The sequence below is a fragment of the Pongo pygmaeus genome, chromosome 23 (genome assembly GCF_028885625.2).
Source record: "Pongo pygmaeus isolate AG05252 chromosome 23, NHGRI_mPonPyg2-v2.0_pri, whole genome shotgun sequence".
Classification (NCBI taxonomy): domain Eukaryota; kingdom Metazoa; phylum Chordata; class Mammalia; order Primates; family Hominidae; genus Pongo; species Pongo pygmaeus.
The window spans coordinates 50,948,716-50,967,755 of NC_085931.1; the positions used below are offsets into that span (position 1 = coordinate 50,948,716).

General features: G+C 51.4%; 1 protein-coding gene across 1 annotated transcript in view; it reads left to right on the plus strand.

Annotated features, from left to right (window-relative positions):
- The window catches only part of FAM83F (family with sequence similarity 83 member F), a 49,355-nt gene that overhangs the window by 12,697 nt on the left and 17,618 nt on the right, over positions 1 to 19,040 (plus strand). Inside the window, exons 2-4 of the mRNA XM_054469567.2 lie at positions 13,149 to 13,316; positions 13,869 to 13,990; positions 15,268 to 15,941. Coding sequence (XP_054325542.2) covers positions 13,149 to 13,316; positions 13,869 to 13,990; positions 15,268 to 15,941 — 964 coding nt within the window. The remainder of the gene's footprint in view (positions 1 to 13,148; positions 13,317 to 13,868; positions 13,991 to 15,267; positions 15,942 to 19,040) is intronic.

The following is a 19,040-nucleotide window of genomic DNA, read 5'->3' on the forward strand; positions in this document are numbered from 1 at the left end:
TCTCCTCCTCCTCCTCCTCTCCTCCTCCTCCTCTCCTCCTCCTCCTCTCCTCCTCCTCCTCCTCCCCTCTCCTCTCCTCTTCTCTCTTCTTCCTCTCCTCCTCCTCTCCTCTCCTCCTCTTCTCTCTTCTTCCTCTCCTCCTTCTCTCCTCCTCCTCTCCTCCCCCTCTTCCTCTCTTCTTCCTCTCCTCCTTTTCCTCTCTTCTTCCTCTCCTCCTCCTCTCCTCTTCCTCTTCCTCTCTTCTTCCTCTCCTCCTCCTCTCCTCTCCTCTCCTCCTCCTCTCCTCCTCTCCCTCTGTTCTTCCTCTCCTCCTCCTCTCGTCTCCTCCTCCTTTCCTCCTCTCCTCCTCCTCTTCTCCTCCTCCTTCTCTCTTCTTCCTCTCCTCCTCCTCTCCACTCCTCTTCCTCTCCTCCTCCTCTTCCTCTCTTCTTCCTCTCCTCCTCCTCTCCTCTTCCTCTCCTCCTCCTCTCCTCTCCTCCTCCTCTTCCTCTCTTCTTCCTCTCCTCCTCCTCTCCTCTCCTCCTCCTCTCCCTCTGTTCTTCCTCTCCTCCTCCTCTCGTCTCCTCCTCCTTTCCTCCTCTCCTCCTCCTCTTCTCCTCCTCCTTCTCTCTTCTTCCTCTCCTCCTCCTCTCCACTCCTCTTCCTCTCCTCCTCCTCCTCCTGTCCTCCTCCTCTCCTCTCCTCCTCCTCTCCTCTTCCTCTCCTCCTCCTCTCCTCTCCTCTTCCTCTCCTCCTCCTGTCCTCCTCCTCTCCTCTTCCTCTCCTCTTTCTCTCCTCTCCTCCTCTTCTCTTCCTCCTGTCCTCCTCCTCTCCTCTCCTCCTCCTGTCCTCCTCCCCTCCTCCTCCTCTCCTCGTCCCCTCCTCCTCCCCTCCTCCTCCTCTCCTCCTCCCCTCCTCCTCCCCTCCTCGTCCCCTCCTCCTCTCCTCTCCTCTCCTCCTCCTCTCCTCCTCCTCTCCTGTTTTCCTCCTCTCCTCTCCTCCTCTCCTCTCCTCCTCCTCTCCTCTCCTCCTCCTCTCCTCTTCCTCCCCTCCTCCTCTCCTCCTCCTCTCCTCTCCTCCTCCTCTCCTCCTCCTCTCCTCTCCTCCTCCTCTCCTCCTCCTCTCCTCTCCTCCTCCTCTCCTCTCCTCCTCCTCTCCTCTCCTCCTCCTCTCCTCTCCTCCTCCTCTCCTCTCCTCCTCCTCTCCTCTTCCTCCCCTCCTCCTCTCCTCTCCTCCTCCTCCCCTCCTCCTCTCCTCTCCTCCTCCTCTCCTCTCCTCCTCCTCTCCTCTCCTCCTCCTCTCCTCTCCTCCTCCTCTCGTCTCCTCCTCCTCCTCTGCTCTCCTCCTCCTCCTCTCCTCTCCTCCTCCTCCTCCTCTCCTCTCCTCCTCCTCTCGTCTCTCCTCCTCCTCTGCTCTCCTCCTCCTCCTCTCCTCTCCTCCTCCTCCTCTCCTCTCCTCCTCCTCCTCTCCTCTCCTCCTCCTCCCCTCCTCCTCTCCTCCTCCTCCCCTCCTCCTCTCCTCCTCCTCCCCTCCTCCTCTCCTCCTCCTCTCCTCCTCTCCTCTCCTCCTCCTCCTCTGCTCTCCTCCTCCTCTCCTCTCCTCCCCTCCTCCTCTCCTCTCCTCCTCCTCTCTTCTCCTCTCCTCCTCCTCTCCTCTCCTCTCCTCCCCTCCTCCTTTCCTCTCCTCCTCCTTTCCTCTCCTCTCTTCCTCCTGTCCTCTTCCTCTCCTCCTCTCTCCCCAGAGCGTGTACATGGGGAGCTTAAGAGAAAGTTTGTTGTTTAGTGGTTCCCAGTCTACTGGCGTAAACATTGGTGATAATTCAGATGGGGCCTGTTGCAGTCTTGGTGACAGTCTTTGCAGTGTACCCAGAGTACTTACGACACCCTCTCCTGGATGCATCGTCTCCATAGAGCACCTTTCTGTGCTCCAGTGGCGGCTGTGCCAGTTAGAAGTTGCTCTGGTTCCCTGCAGCCTGCCTTGAGATGCTTTACTCTGGCAGCGGTTTTCTTAGCTGTGCGTTGCGACATTCAGCATATGGGTGTAGACACCCGGTATGGCTGGGTGAACAGTTCATCATGTGAGTTCTTCCTTAATTGGGCCGCCCTTCCCCTCAATTAGTTCAAGTGTTGACCTTTCTGGAAGCGTCGTGTTCCCTGAGCTTTAATCACCACCGTTGGCAGGGCCTGCTGGGCATGGCATTGAGCAGAGGAACGACATCCCTACCTTGATGTCTGTGCCGCGGGAGGCGTGGGCTGCCTGGCTCCTCGGGAGCTCAGCGGGCCCCCCACTGGCTGTCTCCTTCTTTCTCACCCGCTCCCCTGAAGTGGTGGCCCCTTTGTTCTGGGCTCCATCACTGAGGAGAGAAGAGGGCACCTGCATTTACCCATCGCTCACAGCAGGACAAGTACCGCGCTGTTGCAGAATCTCATTTGAAGCTCAGAATAGCCCTGTAAAGGCATCACCTTCCCACTTTAAAATGAGGAAACTGAGGCCCAGTAAATGACTCACTCCAAGCCAAACAACCAGTGAGACTTTCTGCTTCCAGACCGTATATTATCCTGCACGCAGCAGCCTTCACTCAAAGTGGGACATGTCCCCCTCGTGCATTCAAGTGACCTGAGTGGGGGTGGAAGACAGAGGCTGCTGTTAAAATGCATTTTCTTGGGCCTTTGCTGAATTCGAGTCTTTGAGGATGGGGCCCTGGAATCTGCATCTTCAATAGGCATACCCACATCCCTGTTCCCAGGTGATTCTTTACACACTGAAGTTTGACAACCTGCCCTGTAGAGCTTGATCCTCTCTTTGGGGAGATCAGAAAAGGAGATTCCACAGCTGGAGATGTATGAGTCAGAGGCTGCAGGCAGACCCAGCTCGACCCCCCGTGGGAAAGGGAAGAACTGCCCTCTGGTCCCAGATAGACTAACTCCCCTGGGCTGCCAGACAGATGGCCATTCTGGGAGACAGCAGTTTGACCTGTTTCCTCAGCTGCTGTTCTCTCCACCGTGAGAGACCTTAAGGCTTCAGATGTGGGGAGTTCCCCCCATTTGCCTTATAAGGATCTCTCATAACTGCACAGGGTTTTCGTGGGATTTCGTGGGCATGATCTCATCCGAGCCTTCCCACAGCCCTTGGGAGGTAGGCAGGGCGGGCATGGGAGGCGACTCGGCCCCAGGCGCACATGGGTAGGTAATCAGCGGGAAAGTGTCCCTAGCTGCTTCCCTTCCTTCCCCAGGATAAGTGACTGTCACCAACAGGCCCCCCGAGATCAGCAAGCTTGGCCTGTGGCCTTTTGCTTTTTCACACCCACAGAAGGGGTGAAGCTGGGGCTCTTTGCAGGCAACGGCAGCCGCACCCGCCCCAGAGTCCTGAGCTCCACGTCAGCAGGGCAAGGGGACGGATGGTATTGTCTTTCTCTGCCCATGCATCTCAGTTTGCATCCTGCTGTGGAGGATGAATTGGAGGGCAGAGGTGAGCAGGAGAGAGCAGTTAGGAAGCTCATCGAAGCATGGTAGGAAAGGAGGAGGGTCCGAGCTGGGGAGGTACCAGTGGGGACAGAAAGGATTAACCCTGAGAAGGTGCCCGGGGTGGGGCCTGCTGGATTCAGTGACTGATGGGATTTGGTCGGTGGGGAGGAGGAGGAGGCCTGGGCTTCTGGCCAGAGTGACTAGGAGGATGTTGATCTGGGGAGTGCCTGTGTGGCTGAGGGACACGTCCAAGCTGCAGTCAGCTCTGTGGATGTGGAGACCTGGCAGAGCCATGCCTTCTCTAGTCTGGGTCATCCAAACACACGTGGGGTGCAGGGGCCAGGTGGAGCCCTCTTGTCATTTTTGTTATCTGATGGTAATTACGGAGTCCAGAAAGAGAATTGGAAATGCCGGCAGTTTAATTAAAGCTGAATGGCAGGAGAGGGGCATTTGGAGGCTCCCTCCCCACCTTCACTCCCCGTCCTGCCGCCCAGGCAGGATATCAGATGAGGAGATGAGCTCATCAAACACCCAATGAGAAGTCTTACAACATCAGAGGCTGTCTGCCAATGCGCCTGCGACAGCTTATAGAAACTGCTGCCACCTCGAATTAACCTCTCTCCCCAGGCATTGTGCGTCAGTAGGTAACCAGGTAAAAGACACCAGGGGTGGGCAGCCAGCTGGAGGGGGCGTGATTTCCTCCCCCAACAAAATCGGCTTCCCTGGGTTCTGAGCCCATGATGTCATGCTTTTAAACCCGATTTTCCATCTACACTGGGAGCTTTGAAGTTCGCTCGGTGTGGAGAATCACGTGCTCAGTGAAAGACCCAAGCGGAGAGAGTGGGGAGCTGGTTCCCCTGGGCCTGACACTGCGGAGCTGAATGTCAAAGCAGGGCCCTCAGAGACCAAAGCGGAGGGTAATTATCACTTCTCCACAACTAGATTGCAGGAGTCAGCCAGCAATTGATTTTTTTTTCTACTACAGATATTTCATTGTTTAATTGGTGTGACACAGATGGCTGGCTCGCACCAGGGTGTCACAGTCCGACTCGCGAAAGCCAGGCTGTGGGGACTGCTGCCTCTCCTGACATCCTTAGGCAGGTGGGGCTAGGACAGGCCAGCTTCCCTGCTTAATTTTTCAACCACAAAGCAAAAGTAAGCTTGTGAACCTGAGACATGCTTCTGCAAACCAGTCAAGCTGTCCTCAGCGACATGAGTCCACTCTAAGCTGGACATCTTGGAGTGTTCAGAAATGAGAGGACAGTGAACTCTGGCCTAGACAGCTCGTGGGAGATAAACTATCAGCACTAGGAGATGGCGATCAAGTATCAGAGCCCTGGAAACTGCATTGCTGGTGGAATGAAGCCAGAACTCTGCACATTGTGTTCAAACCCTCCATATCCAGCCCATGTACCTTCACCCTTATATCTACCCCATACCTGCCCTGAACTGTGCCAGCCCAGCTGGAGGACTCGAATGTGATTTTGGTTTGGTTGGTTGGCTATTTTGGACCCCAGGTGCAAAGAGCTGATTGTGCACCTTAGTTCACGGCACACTGCCACCAGCAAGCCTTTTACTTTAGGCCTCTTACTTTACCTTTCTCCTTCCTTCCCACTCCTTTCTCCTTCCACAGGCAGCCACCCTCATGTGTTCAGCATATGTCCTCAGTTATCTTTGTATCCTTGAAAAGTATGCAGTGTTATGTTATGTAGTGTGCTTTTTTGTTTTGTTTTGTTTTTTGAGATGGAGTCTTGCTGTGTTGCCCAGGCTGGAGTGCAGTGGCACGATCTCAGCTCACTGCAACCTCCACCTCCCGGGTTCAAGCCATTCTCCTGCCTCAGCCTCCCTGGGATTACAGGTATGCGCCACCATGCCTGGCTAATTTTTGTATTTTTGGTAAAGATGGGTTTCACCATGTTGGCCAGTCTGGTCTCAAACCCTGACCTCAGGTGATCTGCCCGCCTCGGCCTCCCAAAGGGCTGGGATAGTTTATCTATTAGTGCTCCTGGTAGTTTATCTCCCACGTGCTGTCTAGGCCAGAGTTCACTGTCCTCTCATTTCTGAACACTCCAAGGTGTCCAGCTTAGAGTGGACTCATGTTGCTGAGGCCTGTAGTGTGTTTTTATTTACATGAGTGGTATTAGGCTATAGATCTCACTCTTTAACATTTTCATTTGAACTATCCATTTTAAATGGAATTATCCAAGTTACGGGACATGGAACTAGTTCGTCGCTTCTGTCTGCTGTAAAACATTCTATCACGTTCCTCACATTTTCCTTACCCAGTCTTCTAGAAATAGACATCTAAGTCATTGCCAGCTCCTTGATATCCCAAAGAAAGATGCAGGCAACATCTTTGTTCTGGCCCCCATATAGACCTGTGCAAAGATCCAAGAGATTCCCAGGGGTGCACAGCCAAGAGTGGCTTTGCTGGCTTGTAGCTGTGCACTTGCTTAAATCCACTAACTTCTGCCTGTTTCTCTACAGAATAGCTGCACCAGTGTTCCCACCCACCAGCAGTGACAAAGGTGCCCTTTCCTCCACCTACCAATATTTTAGATTATCCAACTTTCTGATTTTTCGTTAATCTCATAGTTTGGATTATCCAACTTTCTGATTTTTCATTAATCTCATAGTTGTAAAGTGGTCTCTTCCTTTCATCTCTTCTTTTCTTTTTTTTTTTTTGGAATGAAGTTTTGCTCTTGTTGCCCAGGCTGGAGTGCAATGGTGCGATCTCGGCTCACTGCAACCTCCACCTCCCAGATTCAAGCAGTTCTCTTGCCTCAGCCTCCCAAGTAGCTGGGATTACAGGCATGTGCCACCATGCCCAGCTGATTTTTGTATTTTTAGTAGAGACGGGGTTTCACCATGTTGGCCAGGCTGGTCTCGAACTTCTGACCTCAGGTGATCCATCCGCCTTGGCCTCCCAAAGTGTTGAGATTACAGGCGTGAGCCACTGCACCCAGCCATCTCTTTGTTTTAATTTGAATTTTTCTGATTACTAATGAATGCTTATTTTGCCTGATGCTGTGGTTCATACCTGAAATCCTAGCACTTTGGGAGGTTGAGGCAGGCAGATCACTTGAGGTCAGGAGTTTAAGACCAGCTTGGCCAACATGGTGAAACCCTGTCTCTACTAAAACTACAAAAATTAGCTGGGCGTGATGGTGTGCACCTGTAATTCCAGCTATTCGGGAGGCTGAGGCACGATAATCGCTTGAACCTGGGAGTCAGAGGTTGCAGTGAACTGAGATCGCGCCACTGCACTCCAGCCTGGGTGAAAAAGGAGACTCCATCTCAAAAACAAACAAAGGGCTGGGCGCAGTGGCTCACGCCTGTAATCCCAGCACTTTGGGAGGCCGAGGCAGGCGGATCACGAGGTCAGGAGATCGAGACCATCCTGGCTAACACGGTGAAACCCAGTCTCTACTAAAAATACAAAAAAAAAATTAGCCAGGTGTAGTGACGGGCACCTGTAGTCCCAGCTACTCGGGAGGCTGAGGCAGGAGAATGGCGTGAACCCCGCAGGCTGAGCTTGCAGTGAGCTGAGATCGCACCACTGCACTCCAGCCTGGGCGACAGAGCGAGACTCCGTTTCAAAAAAAAAAAAAAAACAAAAAGACTGCTCCTTTTTACATACTTATTAGCACAATTTTATTTGCCTTCATGGTTTGTGCATTTGGAAACTTAAGAGATTCTTTCTTACCCCGTGTCATGAAAATAATTTCTTGCATTTCTTCAACTCCCTTATTAGTTATATCTTTCACATTTAAGTACTTAGCCTACCTGAAATTTTCCTTTACATGTGGTGTGAAGTAGGGATGGATCCACCTCTGTTTTTCTCTATGTAGTAAGCCAGTTTTCCCAGTAGCATCTGCTAAAGGGCATTTTTTTTTCTCCACTGAGTTGTGATTCTACCCCTATCATACATGAAGTTTTGTGTATGTGTGTGGGTATACATGTATATATGTGTTTGTGTGTATACTTCAGGTCTCACCATTCTGTTCCATTGGTCTATTGGTCAGTTCCTTCCTACTTAAGTAGTACAAGTAATTCAATTCTTACTGCTATGGTGCTGTAGTATGCCTTACTCTCTATAGGACAAGTGTTCCCTTTTAGTTTTTCTTTTTCAAAATGGATGTAGCTATTTGTGGATCTTTATTCTTCTTTATATCTTACAAGTATTTGAGTTTCTCAAAAACATTTACTGAGCTTTTTATGGAATTGCATTGAATTTTATTAATATGGAGAGTATTCGATTTTTAAAATATTAAATCATATTATCTTTTCATGATTTATTGCTTCATTTATTCACATATTTTAAAACGCCCTTTAGTAGAGTTCCCTATTTTTCTTCCTGAAGATATTTATTTCCAAATGCCATGTGGTTAGGTTTTAACTGTGAATGGATCTTATTTTCTTTCTTTCATTCCTTCTTTTGTTTTCTTTTTTTCTTTGTTTTGGTTGGTTATTCCTTGAATAGAAGAAGGCTATTGGTTTTTGTTAAGTTTTTCTTGGATCTGGCAATTTTGCTGAATTCTTTTATTCTAATTGCTTTTTTCTTTATTCTACTGGATTTTCTATGAAAATTGTATTCTTAAATACTAGTAGTTTTGTCTTCTCTAATCCTTATGTCTCTTATTTCTTTTCTTTTCTTTTCTTTTTTTTTTTATTTTTTGTCTTATTGCATTGGTGAGGACCTCCAATTGAACTGTAGTGGTGATAATGAGTATCCTTCACTTGCCTGAGACTTAAAGGGAGTACATCATAAGTTTCTCTGTTAAGTAAAATGTTTCATGTGGGTTTTTGGTAGATAGAGCTTACCAAGTTAAGGAAGATCCCTCTTATTCCTTGTTTTCTGAGAATTATAATCACAAGTAGGGATCTAGTTTTATTAAATACTTTGTAAAATTATTAAGATAAATATGATTTCCTCCTCTCGACCCTGTAAATGTTTTAAATTAAAATGATACCGTTTCTGATGTTGAGTCACCCTTAACATTCTTAGGATAAACTTTACTTGGTTATGGTATATTTTGTTGAGTTCACTTTTTTAAGTGAACTCTCATGTCATGTGCATTTTCAATTCCATTAGCATATAATTGGCCTTAATATTCTTTTTTACCATGTTTACAGTTCCTTAAATTTCTATTATGTCTGTAGTAATTTCTTCTTTTTCATTCAGTATTTTATTTACATCTCCTCCTTTTTTGTCGGTTTTGCCAGAAGTTTGTCTATCTCGTTTAGTCTTTTTAAACAGCCAGTTTTTGATTCAGTGTTTCTGAAGTACCTCCCAGCAATCCCATCTTAGCAAGCAGTGAAATGAAGACGCTGGAGCCACCTAGGACTGAGTTCCTTGCTCTGCCACATGGCAGCTTTATAACCTTGGACTTAGGACTTTGCCCCCTATGTGTTTACTTCCTCAATTCTAAAGTGGGAATAACCCTTTCTCAAAATAGTTGTGAGGATCAGATTAGAAAATTTACCTAAAGCACAGGAAACAGCCTGGGGTGCACTGAAAGTATTTAGTACATGTTAATTCCCATCCTCAGTGCCTGTATTAGTCAGGGTTCTCCAGAGAAACAGAACCAACTGGATGGGCATGTTTGTGTGTGTGTAAGAGAGATCCACGGAGAGACAGAGATTGATTGATTTTAAGGAATTGATTCACGGGATAATGGAGATGCGAGACCAAAGCCTGCAGGATGGGCTGTCAGGCTGGAGATGCTGGGAAGAGCTGCAGTTTGAGCCCAGAGGCAGTCTGCTGGCAGAATTCCTTCCTGCCCAGGGCAGGTCAGTCTTTCTTCTACTAAGGCCTTCAGTGGATTGGACGAGATGTACCCACATTATGGAGGGTAATCTGCTTTACTTGAAGTCCAGTGATTTAAATGTTAACCTCATCCAAAAAAACACTCTCATAGAAACATCCAGAATAATGTTTGCCCAGCCAAGCGAACACATAAAATTAACTGGCACGGTAACTTTGTTTGTGCTGTGCCCTTTCCCTGAAATGCTCCCCTTGCAGGCCCCTGCTAGGCCACGTGACACCTGTACGTAGATTAGAAAAAGGTGACCCTTCCCGGGGCAGATGCAGCTCCCACTCCCCTCCTCAGCCAGTGCCCGTGTGCAGGATACACTTGTGCAAGGCAGCCCAGACAACCTCCCTGCTCAATTTTCCTCCGGCTGCCAAAGGCTTCCCGTCCTTCACAGTTCAGCTTCCTTGGTAAAGTCTTATTCTCCCCTGGCTAGAAGTAATCTCTCCGCTCACCCACCCACCCCAAATCCACATCACATGTCACGCTCTTAAAGGCATTTATCTCATTTATCTCATGTCTTAGTTATTTTGTGCAAAGGTCTTGTCATTCCACTTGGATTAACCCCTTGAAATCAGCATTGCAGCTTATCTGTCTTTAGGTCCTCTCTTTGCCTGTGGAGCTCAGAAAGAATTCATTCTCCCTTCATAAATGATTATCACAATGTCAACCTCAAAGGAAGACTCTGGGGCAAAATTAGTATAGAGAGTTTATTTGGGCCAAGATTTAGGATGGCATCCCGGGACACACTTCCAGGTTTCCTTGGGGAGGCTCAAGTTTTTAAAGAAAAAAGGATGAAATCAGGAGCGGGGGGGACAACCAAAGCCATTGGTCAGGAAGTCTCATTGGTTTACAGAAATAACATTGTCAGTGATTGACTATACGTTGTTGTGTTTGTTTTTTTTTTTTGTTTTTGAGATAGAGTCTCACTCTGTCGTCTAGGCTGGACTGGAATGCAGTTGTGCTATCATGGCTCACTGCAGCCTCAACCTCATGGGCTCAAGCAATCCTCCTGCCTCAGCCTCCCAAGTAGCTGGGACTACAGGCACGTGCCACCATGCCTAGCTAATTTTTGTATTGTAGAGACAGGGTTTTGCCATGTTGCCCAGGTGGGTCTGAAACTCCTGAGCTCAAGCAGTCCTCCTGTCTCAGCTTCCCAAAGTGCTGGGATTACAGGTGTAAGCCACTGTGCCCAGCCTACCTTGTTGAACTATGGAGTGTGTAGCATTTTATGGCTACTTGGAGTCAGTCTAGAGGCCTCATACAGCAAGTGGCTTCAAGCCACTTATTAAATAATAGTAATTATTTAGCTTGAGGGAAAGTGAGACATGACTATTTTATTTTATTTTATTATTTTATTTTATTTTTTATTTTATTTTATTTTAAGATGGAGTCTCTCATTGCCCTCCAGGCTGGAGGGCAGTGGCACAATCTCGGCTCACTGCAACCTCCGCCTTCCTGGCTCAAGCGATTCTCCTGCCTCAGCCTCCCGAGTAGCTGGGATTACAGGCACCCGCCACCACGCCTGGCTAATTTTTGTATTTTTAGTAAAGACAGGGTTTCACCATGTTGGCCAGGCTGGTCTCAAACTCCTGGCCTCAAGTGATCCGCCCACCTCAGCCTCCCAAAGTGCTGGGATTACAGGCATGAGCCACTGTATCTGGCTGCTGTCCCATTTTAAATGCCTCTCTGGGCCTGGTAATTTAAAAGGTCTCTCATTCCTCAGATAAAACTTTTTTTTGTTCGTTTGTTTTTGTTTTTCTTTCTCAAAATGTAAGAGCTATGAAGAACTTTAAATGGTATTGTGTAGGGCAGGGCACAGGAGTCTTTAGAGTCAGGGTGATGGCAGAGCACACATGTGAAGGTGGTGACATCCCCGTGATGGAGGCTGATTGAGCGTACCTGGTGCCAGGTGCTGCACTCGGCACTTTCCCTTTCTTTTTTTTTTTTTTTTTTGAGACGGAGTCTCGCTCTCTTGTCACCCAGGCTGGAGTGCAATGGTACAATCTCGGCTCACTGCAACCCCCGCCTCCTGGGTTGCAATGAGCGATTCTCCTGCCTCAGCCTCCCCAGGAGGTGGGATTACAGGTGCCCGCCATCATGCCTGGCTAATGTTTGTATTTTTAATAGAGACAGGGTTTCACCATGTTGGCCAGGCTGGCCTCAAAGCCCTGACCTCAAGTGATTCACCCGCCTCGGCCTCCCAAAGTGCTGGGATTACAGGCGTGAGCCACCATGCCCGGCCCTGCACTCAGCACTTTCATGGTGCATCTCACTAAGTCCTAGGACAACCCTTTGAGATAGGTGCAGTTATTAGCTCTATTTTGCGACCAAAGAAGCTTGGGCCGGCTGTGGCATGGGGATACCAGCCTGGTCTGCCTGACTTTAGAGTCGGTGCTTTCAGTTGTGAAGGCAAACCGACTTCCTGGACTGTATAGCAGTTACCATTTACTGAGGACTTATTACATGCCAGAGGTTGTGTTTGCTGCTTTACAAAGTTATCCCTAATCCTCAGGGCAAAAGTGTAAAATGCAAGGTATCCTCACTTTGCAGATGAGGAAACAGTGTCTCATTAAGGTTAAGTGACTTGCCTAAGGTCACAACTAGGAAGTGGTAGATCCGCAGTTAAAGCAAAATCTCTCCGACCCCAAAGCCGAGGATGTTTCCTTGGTGTCACGTGCACAGTGTTTGGGCCAACAAGAAAGCTGGAGCGTGGAGCGTGGTTTGTGTAGGAAGCTGGAAGTAGCTGCGGTTAGAAAGGTAGAGCTGCCTCAGGCTGCATAAACCTTGCCTTCCAGAGTGGATAATCAGGACTGATCTTTGTAAATGAAGGGTCCTGAGCAATGACCTTGATTTGAGGATGGGGTAGTATGGGATGGACACCTGAAGGCCAAGGGAATCCAAGCCAGCCGGAGCTCTGCCTGGATCTGTGCCTGGGGAAGCACAGAGCTTGGCACAGCTGCAAGGCCATCAGCGCATCCAGGCCTGCTGAGAAAGTGATGTTTGAGCAGATCTGTGGCTCACGGAGATGAGCCCACCCCTGGCATCTCAGTGATGGCATCTCCTTGTGCCTGCTTGTTTTTCTAGGGTGTCAGGAGCAACTTTCCTCAGCCCTCTAGATCTCCCATGATATGGCTTCTTTATTCCATTTTATTTATTTATTTATTTTTTTGAGACAGAGTATCACCCAGGCTGGAGTGCAATGGCACGATCTCGGCTCACTGCAACCTCCACCTCCCGGGTTCAAGTAATTCTCCTGCCTCAGCCTCCCCAGTAGCTGGCATTACAGGTGCCCGCAACCACGCCTGGCTAATTTTTTTTTTTTTTTTTTTTTTTTTTTTTTTTTTTTGCTCTTGTTGCCCTGGCTGGAGTGCAACGGCGCAATCTTGGCTCACTGCAAACTCTGCCTCCAGGTTCAGGCAATTCTCCTGCCTCAGCCTCCCAAGTAGCTGGGATTACAGGCGCCCACTACCATGCCCAGCCCATTTTTTGTATTTTTAATAGAGGGTTTCACCATGTTGGCCAGGCTGGTCTCAAACTCCTGACCTCAGGTGATCCACCTGCCTTGGCCTCCCAAAGTGCTGGGATTACAGGTGTGAGCCACCTCGCCTGGCCCTGATACAGCTTCTTAAGAGCTGCTGGAAGACCCCCAGGATGGGGAGGTGGGGATTTGTCCAGGATGAAGTACAAGCACGCGGCCTGCACCCCCAGGCCCATCTCCAGGGCTCAGATATGCTCAAAAGTCGGGGGATGTGGAGCCCCAGGAATGGTGCAGGTGGAGTTTTTGACTTGGCCACCAGTGACCCCAGGGCGAGGTGGTCCCGTCTGAGCAGGGCGTGCCTCTGTGGGCGTGTAGACACCCTGTGCCTCACCAGTGCCTTTCCCCACCCAGGTCATTGCTGTGGTCATGGACCTCTTCACCGATGGTGATATCTTTCAAGACATTGTGGATGCTGCCTGTAAGCGCCGGGTCCCAGTGTACATCATCCTGGACGAGGCAGGAGTGAAGTATTTCCTGGAGATGTGTCAGGACCTGCAGCTCACTGACTTCCGGATTCGGGTAAGTTGCACCACTGGGGTGGAAAGTGGGCAGATGAGACAGAGACTACCTCTGCCCCATCCTGCAGCTCCCCCCTGCCTCTTCCCTGACTGGGGGCTCAGGTGAACTTCAAGATCTCAACACCTTTCCTTTTGTTGAAAGTCAAGCCTTTAACCTTGGCTTTACTGTTAACTACTGAATCATATGCCCAGTTTCCATTTTATCCCTAGGCTGCTGAGACTGAAGGAGGCAGCTCTGGGCTGGTCCTGGGGTGCTTAGCCTGCAGAATCACTGACTTCAAAGTGAGGGCTGTTGTTCTCTTCTGGGGCCTTTTGAGAAGAGGCAGGAACCACCTTGGGCTTGTCCATGCCTGAAGCAAGATTTGGGGACTTCTTCCTGCTCTCCAAAGAGGGTTCCCTATGGAAGGCTGTAGGAAGCAGAGCATCTAGTGAAGACAGGAGCCTGCAGGCAGGGTCCATAGATAGACAAGGGGGCTCTTCCTCTGCAGAAGCAAGGACCTGGCACAGAGGCTGGCCCAACCCAGGTGACGGGGCCTTCTATTCTTCCCAACAGAACATCCGTGTCCGCTCTGTGACAGGCGTCGGCTTCTACATGCCCATGGGGAGGATCAAGGGGACCCTGTCATCAAGGTTCCTGATGGTGGATGGTGACAAAGTGGCCACTGGATCTTACAGGTGAGTTGGGCCAGGTCAAAGAAGGGCCCAGGAGGCCTTGATTCCAGGTAGGTGTTCAGGAAGATGCCAGACTGGAGCCTCCGTCATCATGAGTTGTAACAGGTATCATCTGACGCAATAGCAAAGGACAGCTTTCTGCCCAGTCCCTTCCCTCAAACTTTCTGGTTGATGGATTATTCTAGAAAGAGGGTCAACTCTTCCTAGGCATTACGCACTGTCTGCTTTTCATGGTCCATTTGCAGCCGGTTGCATTTTGAGGCTAGTCATTAGGTAGGACAAGCAGGAAGTGGGATGCAACAGATCTGGAAAGAAACAGGAAGGTGTGGTGTGCAGGGAATATCGCCAGAATTTTTTTTTTTTTTTTTTTGAGATGGAGTCTTGCTCTGTTGCCCAGGTTGGACTGCAGTGGCGTGAACTCGGCTCACTGCAACCTCTGCCTCCCGGATTCAAGCGATCTTCCTGCCTCAGCCTCCTGAGTAGCTGGGATTACAGGTGCCCACCACCATGCCCAGCTAATTTTTGTATTTTTAGTAGAGAAGAGGTTTCACCATGTTGGCCAGGCTGGTCTCGAACTTTTGACCTCAAGTGATCCGCCCGCCTCAGCCTCCCAAAATGCTAGGATTACAGGTGTGAGCCTGGCCTCAGAATTCTGATTTTAAAATAATTTACCAGGAACACGAGAGACTGTATCTGTGTAATCTCTGCCCTCCAAGTAAATTAAAATGTAGATGACGAGAAGAGAGACCTGAGCACATGCAACAGTGAATAGCAGGGTAAGTCCTGTCACGTGATCAGAGTATGGGTTTCTGCAGACACTAAGTGCTTAAAAAAATCAGAAAAGAACCAATACAGAGTAGAATAATATTCATAATAGTGGCAGCTGCAGTTACTATTTTTTAAATGTGTGTTTGTGCCAGGGACTGAGCTAAATGTTTTACATGAGTTACTTCATTTGTGCCTCACAACAACCCTGTGAACATATGTCCTGGGAGCCCCAGCTTACAAGGCACACGAGAATATAAACCAGGTTTGAATGCAGGCCTGACTTCCCATGCTCTTTCCCTGCACCCACTGCCTGCTTGCTTCATTTGAGGCCAAGCTCTGGGGAAAGGGAGGCTATGGGTGGGTGGAGGGAGTCCAGTCCAGCGTGTGGCCCACAAGGAGCCTTACACCTGCAGCAAGGGTCTGGCCACAGCGGAGGGGCAGGTGGGAGTGGGGGCAGGGCAAGAGAGAGGCCTGGGCACATGCGTCTTGCTTTTCTGTCCCCATGTTCCCAGGTTCACCTGGAGTTCCTCCTATGTGGACAGAAACCTCCTCCTGCTCCTGACAGGGCAGAACGTGGAGCCCTTTGACACGGAGTTCCGGGAGCTGTACGCCGTCTCCGAGGAGGTGGCCTTGTACCGGCAGCTGGGCCTGGCGGGCAGGCTTGGCCTCCAGTACTCCACCGTGGCTCGAAGGCTCATCAACCCCAAGTACGCCTTGGTGTCAGGCTGCCGCCACCCGCCCGGGGAGACGATGCGCTGGGCTGCCCGGCAGCAGCGGGAGGCGGGCGGCAACGCGGAGGGGCAGGAGGAGGGCGGCAGTGGTGGCGAGTCGGCCCGGCGCCTGGAGAGCTTCCTGAAAGACCTGGTTACGGTGGAGCAGCTGCTGCCCCCCGTGGAGCCCATCCCCTTGGGAGAGCTGAGCCGGAAGGATGGCAGGATGGTCTCTCACATGCACAGAGACCTGAAGCCCAAATCCCGAGAGGCACCCAGCCGAAATGGCATGGGAGAAGCGGCCCGGGGGGAGGCCGCCCCCGCCAGGCGCTTCAGCAGCAGGCTCTTCAGTCGCCGAGCCAAGAGGCCTGCGGCGCCCAATGGCATGGCCAGCTCTGTCTCCACCGAGACCTTCTCTGAAGTGGAGTTTCTGACGGGGAAGAGGCCCAACGAGAATTCCAGTGCTGACATCTCAGGTGAGCCCTCTTCCCTCTGGCCTGGTGCCTCCCCAGGCCTCTGGCCCTGGCCCCACATCGGCTCTTATCCAGGAGCACTGCCTCATACCTGCAGAGGAGTAGATTCCATCTGTGGGCACAGAGAGGGCAGGAGCTCTGGGGTTCCGAGGTCCTTGGTTCCCATTCTGGCCCCGGCCGCTAGCTGCCTGGAGGCACTGGGCAAGTCCTGCAGCTCTGAGTTTCATTTTCCTCTTCTCTGAAAGAAGAGAAGGATTCCAGGCTTGGCATGGAGGGGTCTGAGAGCTTCTACTGCTACTGCTAGAAGGCATTCAGATCAGCCCTCATGGTAACCCAACAAATCAAATAAGCTGAGAAACTTTCTCCTTTGTAAGTGAAGAAACGGGGGCTCCGCACAGTGGGGTGCATGGCTGTGGCTCGACCCTGGCTCTGAGTTGAGGGCTTTTTCTAGCAAACCTTCTTCCTTGCCAGATCACCTATTGTCAGGTTCTCACCTGGTTAGACACACCCCACCCTCCCCTGTACCCTACTGGTGCCTGTCTCTGTGACGGGCAGTCCGACTTGGTTTCTCCACGTCCCTCTGCTGAGTGCTGTCTGCCTGGCTGCTTGTCCCTGGGTGGGATTGTTCCATGGCAGCATCTTTCTGGGCATCTCTCTGGGATCCCCAGGAGGCCCTGGCCTTTATGTCTCTCTCTGCAGCAGTCTCCGGGGTGGCCTTTCAGGTGGCTGGTGGCGGTGCCTTTCTCATCTCTGCATCCCTGAGTCAGGGGACTTTCCGTGGTGGGGTTTCTCCCTCCATCACTGTGGAGCCCAGTGATGAGAACTGGGCTCTGGCTGGCCAGGTGGGCAATGGCAGGGCCTGAGGTCTTGTGTGCCCGGCCCAAGGGCTTCCAGGACTCCTGCATTCCTACACCCCAGCTTTAACCGGATTGTGATGGCGTGAGAGCAGGGAGCACAAGTGTCATCCCCTCTGCTAATTCCCCAGCACTGCTTTGGAGTCTGACACATTCTGTGCTCAGGAAATGTTGGCTAACTTTGCTTCTTGGAGTTGGAACAGGCCTGGGCGCCTCTGTGGCTGTGGGCACAGTGGGAGTGCCAGGGCGTTCCCTCCATTTGGCCTGGAGACATTGACTGAGCTGCTGGCCTGCCAGGTCCTGCACAGGCGCTCTCTCTCCCCTTCTGCCCCCACAACCACCCTTCAAGCACAGAGGTGGCAGGTGGCTCGGAGAGGTGAATGAAGTGGTCCCAGGTCACAGGAAGTGGTAGTAAGGCCAGGATTCAAGACCAGGCATGGGCACAGCCATGTTCTGTCAGGGGAGGGGTGGCTGGCCCCATCCCCGTTCCGCCTGGGCTCCCTGGCTCCCCTAACACCAGCTGCTGCTGCTGCTGCTGCTCTGTACCTCTGGTTTGGAGGAAGGGTTGCCATGGTGAACACCTGGCAAGGGAGGGAGGGGAAGAGGGGAAGGAGGGGGAAGAGGGGAAGGAGGGGGCGAGCCGACAGCAGCAAGGGCTATTTCCCGAGTCCTGACTGAAGTGGAGTTGAAGCTTTCTCTTCCTTCAGCCCCTCGCCCTGAGGTGCGGTTTCCATGGAAACTCAAAGACCATTGTCTTGTCCCTTCCCACTGCCTTCTGCGTGTCCCTCCACATCCATGTCCCTGCTCCCACCTCTCGGGTGGTCACGGCGGCCCTGCCCCTGCTGCCGCTCTCTGGTGTCTGCACACGGTGCCCAGGAGCCAGCCTTGCAGACACAGACGGTGCCCTCGGGAAGCTCCTCTCCAGGGCACCTGATGCTGGGATAGAGAGAGAGAGGGAAGAGTGAGGGCGAGGGCACAGACAGCCAGGAAGGTCCGGGGATGCCTGGAACCATCATCCAGTTCCTCGTCCGTCCTTTAGGCGAACACAGAACAGCCTCCTCCGGTAAGGCCTCTGCCCACCTGGGTGGGCGCCCAGTACCTGCAGCCCTGGAATTCACGCACCTTTCCTTTCCCTCCCAAGGCCTGAGGGAGAAGCGGCAGCTCCTCTCCTGTCTTTTGCTGTTTTTGTTTGTTTTTAAGACAACGTCTCGCTGGAGTGCAGTGGTGCGACCACAGCTCATTGCAACCTCAACCTCCTGGGTTCAAGCGATTCTCCCACCTCAGCCTCCTGAGTAGCTGGGATCACAGGTGTGTGCCACCATGCCTGGCTAATTTTTTAAATTGTCTGAATAGACAGGGGCTCATCATGTTGCCCAGGCTGGTCTCCTGGCCTCAAGTGATCCTCCTACCTCTGGGCCTCCCAAAGCGCTGGGATTATAGGCACAAGCCACCGTGCCTGGCCGGGAGCTCCTCTCCTAAGAGGCCGTTTTTCATGGCCTCCAGCTTCCCACACCATGGCCAAGTGGGGCTGCTTCAGTGTCTCCCCTCAGGCAGCAGCAGCTAAGCAGCCAGGACTGCATGTGTGAGAAGGTGGGCCCCTGACAGCATGGGGCTCCCACGGTGGGAATCAGTGAGAACCTGAGCTCCTGCCTTTGGGCCCCCATGCAGGGAAAGTGTCCCCTTCTCCTGGTAAACATTCAGAACCTCCCAGAGCGGCTGCCACCTGGCTCTCAATTCGGGACACATTGCTCCCTGTACCCAGGACATATCCGTCCCCTCCCTGGGGCGGTGTCCTCATCTAGAAGGGGAGGGGGGTGCACAATTGAGGGTTTCCGAGGTCCCCTGGAGTTCAGATTCTGCCTCTGTTCTTTCTGTCACTGCTGCCCTCTTGTCAAGGGAGAACCTGGGTTGATGACAGTTTCTGTCATAAGAGAAAAAATAGAAAAAGCTCAGAGCTGACAGCCTGTAAAATTGCTTGATAAGGAGTATATAGTTGTCAAACAGCATGCAAATTTTTGCAAACCCAGGTGTGGCCCTTGGGAGAACCTTAGGGAAGTTGCTTCCTCCTTTCCGGCTGGGGATCCAGCTGGGGGCCGGGGATGCCCAGCGGTTTCAAGGCTCATGGCGCCCTCTAGTGGCAGAAGCTAGGCGCCTCTTCCTTCTACGTCTTCCCTCAGCCCTCGCCTCCTGCTGGGAGTGTTCATCCCTTATTCTGGAGCTTCTGTGCCCTCCGCACAGGCTCCCTGGG